The sequence below is a fragment of the Panicum virgatum genome, chromosome 7K, assembly GCF_016808335.1.
Source record: "Panicum virgatum strain AP13 chromosome 7K, P.virgatum_v5, whole genome shotgun sequence".
Classification (NCBI taxonomy): domain Eukaryota; kingdom Viridiplantae; phylum Streptophyta; class Magnoliopsida; order Poales; family Poaceae; genus Panicum; species Panicum virgatum.
In genome coordinates, this window is record NC_053142.1 from 24,798,570 (window position 1) to 24,809,847 (window position 11,278).

The window sequence follows — 11,278 nt, forward strand, 5'->3', positions numbered from 1 at the left end:
TTTCCCTGTCCCTTGTTTAGGCAGTTTTTTAACCAAAAACCTAGATGGAACGATTTCTTCAAAAAAAAAAAATCTAAATGGACTGGGCCGATTCGCATGTGCCTTGAACGTACACCAAATTTTCAGGGCATTTTGAACGTTCAGGCCAGGTCACACGCGCTACTACGACTGCGAGTAGACTTGTCACAGAAAGGTCCACCGGTTTGGAGGAACCTCCCTCGCAGTTCGTCGCCCCACCAAATATGCTGATGCCGTTATAAAATTCATATTCCTCCTTTGCCATTGGGCACTAATGAAAACGAAAATATGAGTTAGTGGTTCACAGGGTGCAAGAAGTTTTTCCGTGGCAAGGAAGGCATATGAACTTCTTCTAATGACACCAGCGGAATAGAGTCTTCCAGATTTTGTGGGGTCCCGGCCGATCGAACCTATAGAGATTGGCTGGTAGGTTGCCGGACCGGTGGTGTGTCGGTCGTCGAGTGGCAGAGCCAAGGGGTGGTGGGGGTGCTCCAGCCCCCCTAATCGCATGGAGCCCCACTCACCCCACCCAAACAATTTTCAACCATGATGATGAAGAGGAAGAAGAAAAGGAGGAAGAAGGAAAAGAGAGAAGAGAGGAAAAAGAATAGAAAAATGAGTCCCCCCTAAATTTAGCTTCTAGATTCGCCACTATGGGCGGCAAGGTGGGGCGGTGGAGAATGGGGTGGGAGGTTGGTTGGTGGCGGGGAGGTTGGTCAGAGTTGAAGGAGTTTCGGCAGCGCCGGAGCATTATTTTGGCCAAAAACATAAAATAAGTTGTATACATAGTATATACATGCATATGTATTCAAAAAATAAAAAGAAAATGTAATATGAAGTCTGTAACAAATGTAGCCCAAAGCATATGTCCTTCTGCTCAATTCCCTCCCTATCTAACAGCCCATAAGGCCCAGTAGCCCAATAGAACTCCTGCAGCGCTCACGGATGAAGGACGTCTAAAGTCGTGATTGTTTGTCTTAATTAGTTTGTTCATACATGCATGCAATATATGCCTAATTGGCTTCCTATCGATGCATAACGATTGCTGATTTCGATATGTGTGAATGTTTTGTGAAATTGTGACAAGATGGTAGTGATGTATGTAGTGATCACAATGTTTCTGAAACTTGAGTCAATTCTTCTTCAATTTAAGAATGAGGATATTATCACTCATTTCTAAAGCGTTGAGGATAGGAATGTTAATTGATAAATTGCAGACTTTCTTATCATTTTACTGTTGTGTCCTCCATTTAGTGCCTATACATTGAACATTCAAAGCTAGGATCAATTATGAATTGGGTTATGAGGGTATGCAATTATGTGTTAGTAATCTTTAATTAAGGCTATAAAAGATTTACGTTCAAATTTTGAATACCCATTCTCAAAATCCTGGGCCCGCCACCGAGAACGAGGGCTGTGGTGGTTAGTGTCGGGAGCAGTGGAGGCAGAGGAGCGACGCCGGCCGATATATAGCAAGTGCGATTGGAAATAGATTTTTCCCCTTTTTTTCTTTCTCGGTGGCCCTCTTTCGTTTCCATCGTACGGGGAACTAATCTAAAAGGAAAAATTGACACAGCCCAGCACGATTCTCGCCGGGCCAACCAGTCCTCGGCCCAAGGGAAACCCACCCGCGGCCGCTCGCCTCGCCGGTTTTCCTCCTCCAGGCTGCCGCGGCGACCACCCCCGCCCGCCTCCCTTGTGCGCCGCTCCCTTCCTTCCCTTGGCATTTACTCCTCTCGCTCCTCGCGCTCGCAGGGAGAGTCCGCGCCGGGAAGACCCGCCTCTGGAGGACGAGGAGCCGGCCACCCTTTGCTTGCGAGCTTTGCTAGCTGACCCGCGTGGTCGGTGCTGGTACTAGGTGAGAGGATTTCGACCCTCTTCAGGACACGTTTGTTTTAGCGTACTGCTTTGGATTCAAGAATGACTCTGCCTGCCCACAACCACCGAGGACGCCTTTTTTTTCCCTAATCTTTTTTTTGGATTGGGGGTTGGACGCTGTGGGGGCTTTTTTCCTGCTTGCTTTTGCAGTGCTGCATGGTTTGGATCTAGGTGAAATAAGAACATGGGCGCTTTCGGCTGGAATTGGGATGCCCGTACCAATTACTAGGGAAATAGTATTAAAATTAGATGTCGGACTTGTGAAGGCATTTGAAGTATTCTGACTTGACTTCCATTGATGCACAATATGGAGGGTTACATTGAGTCTCCAAACTTGCACCCCTTTCTCACTTTCATCTGCAGGCGTTGAAGCCTTGTTATTTGGTCATTAAACTTTCGTACCTAACTGCTGTGCTGTAATGTAAGTAGAACCTGTTCGTCAAAGGAGCATCCAAATGTGCATCTATCCAACCTTTTATGTGTAATGTAAGTAGAACCTCCACTTACACTAACAGGGGTCATGATGCATAGACCCATCACCCAGTTCACATATCCAACCTTTTCTATTGTAAGATTTATTGTCGTAAAATTGGTAAAATTTTGGCTGTAAAATAGATGATGCAATATGATTTGTATCCTTCACCTTTCAAGTTGTATATATTCGGTAGCTAGATGGAACATAAATGTACAAGAGGTGCATCGAATACTGTTTGGAGCCTCGCAGAGTCAAATCAGATGGGTTTGGCTGAGCTCATACTGTCGGCTCCGGAGTGAGTGTGCGTGATTCTTCTCGGTATGTCCCCCTCATCCTACACAGAGGACCCTCCTTTTATAGTTTTTTTTTGGGGGGGGGGGGGCTCTTTTATAGAGTAAATATCGTGTTGCCAAAGAAAAGAGGTCGGTTGGTTCTGTCACTCGGGGCTTCCTGTTCTTCTAGTCGGGTCGTCTTTCCTGTCAGTCAGAGTGGGTAGACAGCTTCAGTGAGTCACTTCATGAGGAGCTCCTGTCCTTGTTCGTCGCGTCCCGACGGTAGGGACAGATTTTGTGCTGACGAGCATGGTATGGTAATCTGCGGAGGGCCTTGCTCTGTCACCGCGCCGTATGACGGGGTGCCGATAGCACGGTGATGACGACGTCGTGTGATAGGGTGTGAGTTGACGGCGCCTTTCGTCGCCCATCCTTGAGGACCGGCAGGTGGAACAACGTCCACTATTAGGGTGTCAGCACGCACTGTAACCCGTGTGGGTGGAGTGGTCGGCTGGTACGGTGGTTTTGACCCAGGCGCTCGTCCTCATCCACCGCTCCTTCCCCCATGTGGGTTTGTTAGAGCGTGGCGTGTGGTCGAAGCCTATCCCCTCACCGGTCGGGGTTGTGTCACGTGAAGGATGGTGTCTGGGCAGAGTGCCCAGTCGGTGGGCTGGGCGGTTTACTCTCCCGACTGACTGGTCGGTCGACTTACGTGGGCCCAGGCATGGCCCCGTCCCATGAGTGCGGAGCTTCTATTCCGGGCGCCATTTGGCTAAGCTGTATTAGTTGCAGAAGTGGGCCCGCTTGGGGACCCCGGGTCCCTGCACCCGACACATACCATTTATCACTGATAGGAATACTACTTGTGACATGGTATTTTGCCATTGGCATTTGTCATGGTTGTTTTTTGACATGCCTTTAAATAATGCCCTGCAGTAACTCGATTTACAAGTTGTCATGGACAATGACATTTTTTTTCCTGTTTTCCCTTAATGCCTATAGTGGTTGGCTCTTGAAATTTATATACCAAAGTAGATTCTAACAACTTCTGTGTATTTTGGTTTTTTTCTGTTCATATATGAATGACTTGACCTTTGCTATGTATGATGCATGCAGGTTCATAACTACTTCTTGTTAGGTTTTCCTAGCCTGGACCCTGGAATGATGGCTCTAGTTTCTATATGACAAAACAAGTTTTTAGATAGTCTTAAACAATCTCCTTGTTACCAGTGGTCCTAATGAGTTCTCAATTCCAGTGTCATTCAAGAAGTTTCTGTTAGGCAACCTTACCAAATTGTTTAGATCTGCTTTCATGGGAAACATTGTTAACACTGTTAAGAGGTTCTCAAGCAATGATGCTACTGCTATTCCGGTCCAGAGGTGTTCCAACTTGTCAATTGGGACATCAAGATTAGACAAATGCACTTGCATTGGTAATGGTATTTCAATGACAGTGGAAACTGCATTAGCTTCAAAGGGAGGCAGTATTAATGGTTGCAAGGATTTCTGGGAGGTTGCTAATGAGGAAATGCACATGACTCCAGGCAGCACTTCAATAAAAGGATGTCTTGGTGATATTGATTTGCTTACTCCACCCATGGTTCATACAAGACCATCTGGGAGTGATGAGGGCAATAATGAGAGAGAAACTCCAAATGGAACTGCTCACAATGATGCAAGAGAACTTGGGTGTGTTGATCATTCTGAAAATTCTGGTTTGATTTACAGCCAGAGTGCTGGTCATATGTTTCACAACTTGGAAGGTGGAAGTACTGGAACTCCCAGAAGCTTAATGCTTGATATTTCTAAAGAGTCTTTGAGTAAAGTATCTCTTGAAGGCAACTCTTTTAGAAACCCTAAGCTAGCAGATGCTGTGGAAAGTAGTCCGGCCGCAGATGCACGTAAGGGCAAAGACTTACTTTACAGGGTTTCTCCTGCGGATGGTTTGTTTGATAGCACTGTTTGTGAAGAATTAGCTGATGGGGCTCTTGATTCATGTTATAAATGCAATGCTGAGGTTTCATTAGATGGGCAAAGTCATGAACAAAGCAAACAGCACAAATCAGTGAATTATGATGTGGTACCAATTGAAGTAATAGCACCTTGTGCTAATTTAGACGTCAGTAACCCTAAGTCTTCATTGAAGGGACGAGCAAAACGGAAAAGAATTGCTAAAGTGTCAAGTCAGATGTTGGTACCAAAGGAAAATACTGGAATTTTAGTTCCTTCGGATCAGATTTGTGTGGAAACTGTGAGTTTTTTACTCTGCACCTAAAAGGTTCAATTTTCCAATTTCAAATATTTCTTCCATTCAATCTTCTTAACTAATATGCACCTGCCATTTTTAGTATTTTATTGTATTTTTCAAGAAATGTGCTAATTATACACTGAAGCTGAGCTATTGACCATGAAAAACAGCCTACAAGTGAATTGGTGGAGAGAAGTTCTGGAGATGAAATTTTGCAGGGTACTCCTAGATCAAGAATGACTAAAACTCCACTTTCATATGTGAGTAAAGGACCTATATATTATCCTTTTGGCATTGCAATTAACATTGATTCCTTCTTATACATTTGTAAATTGTTTATTTGTTGTTCATGGCCGGGACTTAACTGTTGTTGTTCAATAGTGAGCTCCTTTTGTGTTTGCTTAAAACTGGCATGCCTATCAACCTATGTGCTCTTCCAAAACAAAACTGGGCAGGAATTTTAAGGTGGATTTGAATATATTAAGTATTGATGCTAAAGCTGTTATGTTTCAGTTTCTCACATTTGTTTTCATAGAACTACACATGATTTGGTATTATTTTAAGGTAAATTTGATTGTTAGAAACAGGCATTACAACAGGTTTGGTGTATTTCTGTTTTGATCAAATCATAAAGATTTGATCTACATGCTCTTTTGGAATAATTTTGTCTCTAACAATGTGGATATTTTATTTTTTTGAAGCAATTTGATTGTATATTATGATTTTAGTATATTTTGTCTAGCTTGCATCCAAAATGTACTCATTTAAATTTCCCTCAAATTTAAGGTGCACCACTCTCCACTTACTCGCAGGAAGTCAAAGGCATTGTCTGTTGCCACTTCTCAATGTGTCAAAATGAAACGATCTAAGGTGCATCGGTCTCCACTTACTCGCAGTAAGTCGAAGTCATTGTCTATTGCCACTCCTGAATCTGTCAAAATTAAACAATCCAGATCAGGTGAGTTGTTTGGTTTTAAGATTTCTGCTTCTGCAAAGTGCAAAACATTTTTTCTGTTTTGACCCAAGCAATAATTTCATTTCAGGTCGGCTGATAGTTCCACGACTGGATCCAGGATCCCAAAACATTACCTATGGCCCGGTTAGTGATAGCATAATTGTTCGTCTAAATTTCCATTACTATCATAGAACAATGATGCCCAGGATTAGCACATAAGTGTTATGCAGTTGTTAAAATTAGTCTAGTTTTATTTTGGCAGTATGATTTATTAAAGTTGTTCCTCCTGCTGGTATATTCATTGAATGCATTATCACAGGATGGTTGTATTTGTGGGATAACCAACTTGGAAGCATCATTTCCTCAGGGTTAGTGCAGATATCCCATATTCACATGTCTATAAAACATTCTTGTTGTGACTATTTAACCAAAGCTCCTGTAATCGTGCAAGCACATCGTTATTTGATGCCATTTATATTCTTCCAGCAGGGATCAGTTCAGAGCCTCCTTCTAAGAGGAGAATGTCTCAGCGTTTGTCACCAGATCTCTATAGACTGCTCACATTTTAGTGATGTTTTGATGAAATGTTGCTGCTAGCATGTTGTAGCTTGCCGGTCTCTTGTAACTATGGAACCACCCCTGAGGTGGATTGCGTGTTTGTCATGTTGACCGGCTTCTCTCTAGTCTCACTGCTCGTTGTATCTATAACCTGCTGTAAGGCTTAGGTGCCCATTGACATGAATATTTGTAGGGTTCTAGTATGCATTATCAGTTTTTTTACTGTTTCTGAAGAAACCGGACCTTCTAGTGCCTTACAATGGGAAGGTGGTATTTTGATCAACGTGCAAAGGTGGAAAATCGTGCTGTTCTGTTTTGGATATTGTTTGGTTCGAATTTCAGTGCGAAAAAATTATGACGTTTATGGGTATTTTAAAACTATGAGATGTTTGAATTTCATCAGTTCACATGTCGACTACGAGAGGGCAAAAGTAGTAGAGAAAATTTCCTATATGGCATCGGATAAAAATCTAGTTTCATGTGTAACACTAAATTTTTTTGCCTCTCTTATTTGACATCGAGATTTATTTTTCATTTCTTTCTTGATATTTTTCTTGGCATTTATGTTCCTTATTTGACATCGGGATATATTATTCATTCCTTTCTTGACACTGCAGTTAGTTTGGCTAGTATATCCCACCCAAAAGATATTTTTGCCCCTCCTTTTTATCTAGTGATATATGATGAGTTTCATGCGGTTACATCTAAGGGCGTATTTGGTTCGGAGCCATAGCTCACCACGCCACAGAGCGTGGCGGGCATTTTAGGCGCCACAGCCAGTCATAGCTCTTGTAGTTGACTGTAGCATGGCGGCACTGTAGCATGGCGTGGGCCTGGGTGGCGCGGCGAGCTGTGGCTCCCAACCAAACACACCTTAAGTACACAAGTTCTTGTTATATAAGGTGAAATGTATAGAATATGCAACAATTAAATTAAATAATTTGTTGTGAATTATCCAAAGGACAATATAAAGCCGCACATTGTGACAATTTTCTGAAAAGATTCACAACAAATTATTTTAACAACTTATTAGATAATTATTCAAGGAAAAAACACAGGTTTTCCATACAATAGGAGTATTTTTGGTCCAAATACTGAATATCTGACAAATTGAGATTGAATTTGAGGGAAGTTCCTAATGGATATAAGTGAAGTGTCAAGAAAGGAGCATGAGTTAAATCTCGATGTCAAATAAGGAAGACAAAATTTTATAGTGTTATATGAGGAATTGTATTTTTATATAGTGCCATGTACTGTAGGAATTTCCTCTAAGTAGTAAGTCTTGTGTTTAAGTTTATTTTGTTCACGGTCCACACTATTTTGAACTAGTGCTATACGTTTGGCATTTCCTTTTTAAACTTTATACAATAAGAAATTAAGAAATTTGTTGATTGTGTATGCGAAGACAATAAGAAATGGCAAAGAAATAAGAAATGGCTGTGTAGAAATAAGAAATGGCTGCTCTTTGGGCTTGTAGCCTTCTCCACTGTAAAATCCACTATAAAGCGGAGAACTCCGCTTAGCTCCGCACGGACCCGCCCCATTACCAGCTGGGACAGAGGCGTTTTGGCCTCATGGGGATGCCGGGGCGGGGGCGCAAATGTTCCCCGTCATGCTTGCGGGTGCAAAGTGAAGGCGTCGCAAAAGCACCGCACTCTGCCCCTGTAGGCGGGCACATGTATTGTTCTTCTTCTTTCTCGCGACACGGGTGGGGGGTGACAGACTGGCGAGGGGTGAGAAGTGGGGGGGGGGGAGTGGCCGGCAGCGGGGTCGCCACCGCACCAGCCGGGTTAGTGGTCAAGACGGCTGTTAGGGTTATGGTTTCTGGGTTTCCGAGGGTTGGGGGCAATTCGACGAGCGGCGGGAGCCGTCCGAGACGGAGACGGAGGCGGCAGTGGTGGGTGTAAGACCCACCCAATTTGATACAATTTTAAGCAAACCACCTGCCATCATTCTTAATATGAGAGCTAGCACATGTTCTCCTAAGAGTGTGCCACGTGCTAATCCACATCTAGAGACTTCGACAACCAACACGTCATTCACTTAAAACGATATCAAATCCGGTAGTCCCGGTATGTGCTCCACAATATGCCCAAGATCAAGCACAATACCGTTTACAAAAGATACATCACCAAAGAACCATAAAGAGCAATTTTAAACATAAAAGAGTACAACAATTAGTTATTACAAATTTATCATAGGAGGGATCAAATTTCAAGCCTTGGGCTCACGAAAGACATAAAGGATATATGAAACTAAAGCATAGTGTTTCAACATTAGACCTGGGCATCCTCCGGGCCGGGTCGGGTTCGGGTCGGGCCAAAAAAAGCCTGGTGTTTTTTCTAGCGGCCCGTGCCCGACCCGACCCGGTGGCCGGGCCGTAAAATTGAGCCCGCACCCGACCCGACAGCCAGTCGGGTCGGTTCGGGTCGTGTCGGGCCGGGCCTATGTAAAATGTCGGGTTCCTTCGGGTTTTTCGGGTTTCGGGTCAAAATTTTTAGCCCGTGCCCGGCCCGTCAGTCATACCGGGTCAAAAATTTTGACCCGAGCCCGCCCATCAAACTCTTCGGGTCGGGTCGGGCTATTTTCGGGCGGGTTGGGTCGGGTCCGTCGGGTCGGGCAGCCCATGCCCAGGTCTATTCAACATGCTCTCACATACGTAGCGGATAAATCGATAAAACCGTAACAAGCAATGGCGTCTTGCTCAAGGGCACATTACGGCCACATCAACCGAACACAACTTCCAGCTCACCTGCAACTTAATTTAAAAAGCAAAATGAGTACAAAAGGTACTCGCAAGTATTACGCAAATTAAATAAACAAGGATTATGCAAGAGGCTCAAGATAAGGCTTTAAGGTTAAGTTGCTATTGCGCAAGCATGAGCTCTCTACACTAACATCTAGCTCTTTAGCAAAATTATTTATTCTTGCCCAACCCAAAACTCAGTTTTAATTGATTATGAGTAAACCAAGTAATTGACCATAGAAGTACCATGAAACATAAATCACCATAACCGAAACTTCTACGAAGAGTTCATAGGAAGTGAGATTGCTCATAACCTAGAGCGCGGCAATTCGAATTGATTTAAACCTTGCAAGGGTGTACTTCTTTACCCACACGACGCAAGAACCATGCGGCTCACCCAACCGATCACATTGGATGAGGGGGTACTCGTGACAACCGTTTCCAACATGGCTCAACCGTTGAGGGTACGCCTAGCTTGCGCGGAGAGTCACCTAGGTCCACTGGGGACACCCCTAAGCCTCTCTACATAGCCCCTTGGCCACGCATCTAGGACCGGGCCTCAATGACGAAGTCAAATGAGGTAATTGGCTCATCCATTCCATTATTTTGGCTATGTGGTAGCACGATAAGTTGCTCAAAACCAATGTCATCCACGGACGGTCCTTAATCGATTTGAGTGGACTATGCCTCCGAGATTCCTTTCTCTAAGCCCTAACATTCCGCCCAAACCCCGAAACCAACTTTCCAACATAACCAACCTTTCCAACATATCCTAAACCGAACATGTGCAATCAAGGGTAACCAAGTGGGTGTAATGTGATCCTAATCCCAGAATTTCCCGTCACATTATATACCGACTCTCAGCATGGCTAAGCATCTAAGAAAATCAAGTAATAATTAACTAACAAGTGACAAGGACAAGGGTAAATAATCAAGGGAAGGTAAATGCATACAAGTAGGTAAAAGAATGCAATACATAGCATACTATGCAATACCCAAGTGAGATAACTAATTTGCATCAAATTAAATAGGTGCAAGGGATTATGCTTAGCTGCTTGTCTTGGGTTTCTTCGGGTTCAACCACGAACTCAACACCGGGCTCGATTCCGGCGACATCGGTGGGCTCAACGGACTCGCTCTCCGACGGCTCGGTCACTAAAATGCATGAATGAGATGCATGCATTAGAATGATGCAATGGTTGGTTCATGAATGATATGGCATGAAGAATGAATGACACTACATGTGATGATGCACAAACGTAAACACATACGATGAAAACGAGCACTATTGCATAAGTGAACAAGAAAGCTAGAGCAAGAATTAACAAACAAAATCTAAACAGCAAGCATAAATTATAAATTAAATTGAGCAGGCAGAGAACATTAAAAGAAACCCATGAAACTTTGATTTGCAGCAAAAACATTTTCTGGAATTAACCATAAATATGTCAATTTTCAGTCACTCTAAATAAGATAAATCGAAAAAGGCATGCAAAATGAACTAAAAAAAATCTAGGAAAATTACCACTGAAACTAGGCATGAATACAAAGCTAACAAAACTGGTTTCACCACTTTATCACTTTCCAGCAAAAAGTTCTACACTAAACTATTTTCGGACAGAGCATAGGAAATCACACTAAAACCTTAACCAACAGCAAGGAAACATTAAAACAAGTTATACTAGTGGAAAGAGAATTTCACAAGGAATATAACAAAATTTATTTTGACATTTTTAGAGAAGTACACAAATTACTAAGCATTTAACTCACTTTTGTAACATTAAACCATAAAGAAATCTACAGAAAGGCAACATGCTAAAAAGTAATTTTTCTGAGTATATCTACTTAAGAGGAATTCAACAAAACAAGTTTCGCATTTTTAGAAGCTATACACGAATTTACACACATTTTACAAACTTTTAGATCTAATAACTACACACAAACGGGACAAAACTGCTAGATGCACCCGGATCTGGCCAGCCCAGAAGCTGACAGGCGGGCCCCAAGGGGCTAGCGGACCCAGGCCCGAGTCAAGGCAAGGCCGGGCCTTGACCAAGGCGTGGGCGCACCCACAGCGTGCGGCCGGCGCGACGCGCATGCGACGGCGGTCGGCGGCGCGGTGAGGGAC

At 43.3% G+C, this 11,278-nt stretch overlaps 1 protein-coding gene across 3 annotated transcripts; it reads left to right on the forward strand.

Annotated features, from left to right (window-relative positions):
- The first annotated feature begins 1,615 nt into the window (after nucleotides 1-1,615).
- LOC120640599 lies at nucleotides 1,616-6,637 on the forward strand. Of its 3 annotated transcripts, none has more exons than XM_039916481.1 (7): nucleotides 1,616-1,876; nucleotides 3,760-4,894; nucleotides 5,062-5,151; nucleotides 5,678-5,849; nucleotides 5,935-5,990; nucleotides 6,166-6,214; nucleotides 6,333-6,637. In XM_039916481.1, exons 2-7 carry the CDS (start codon nucleotides 3,956-3,958, stop codon nucleotides 6,413-6,415), a joined length of 1,389 nt encoding a protein of 462 aa, XP_039772415.1. In that variant the 5' UTR covers nucleotides 1,616-1,876; nucleotides 3,760-3,955; the 3' UTR covers nucleotides 6,416-6,637. The 3 variants fall into 3 exon arrangements, with proteins under 3 accessions (XP_039772415.1, XP_039772417.1, XP_039772416.1); XM_039916483.1 differs by having other exon boundaries at nucleotides 1,617-1,876; nucleotides 6,336-6,637; XM_039916482.1 differs by lacking the exon at nucleotides 1,616-1,876 and adding an exon at nucleotides 2,297-2,689.
- The last annotated feature ends 4,641 nt before the right edge of the window (nucleotides 6,638-11,278 follow it).

Bases quoted from the DNA above. Each gene is read 5' to 3' on its own strand.
- LOC120640599 (XM_039916481.1), top strand. From the start codon at position 3,956: ATGGGAAACATTGTTAACACTGTTAAGAGGTTCTCAAGCAATGATGCT. The intron at 5,991-6,165 runs GTTAGTGATAGC...GCATTATCACAG, and splicing joins AAAACATTACCTATGGCCCG to GATGGTTGTATTTGTGGGAT. The intron at 6,215-6,332 runs GTTAGTGCAGAT...ATATTCTTCCAG, and splicing joins GGAAGCATCATTTCCTCAGG to CAGGGATCAGTTCAGAGCCT.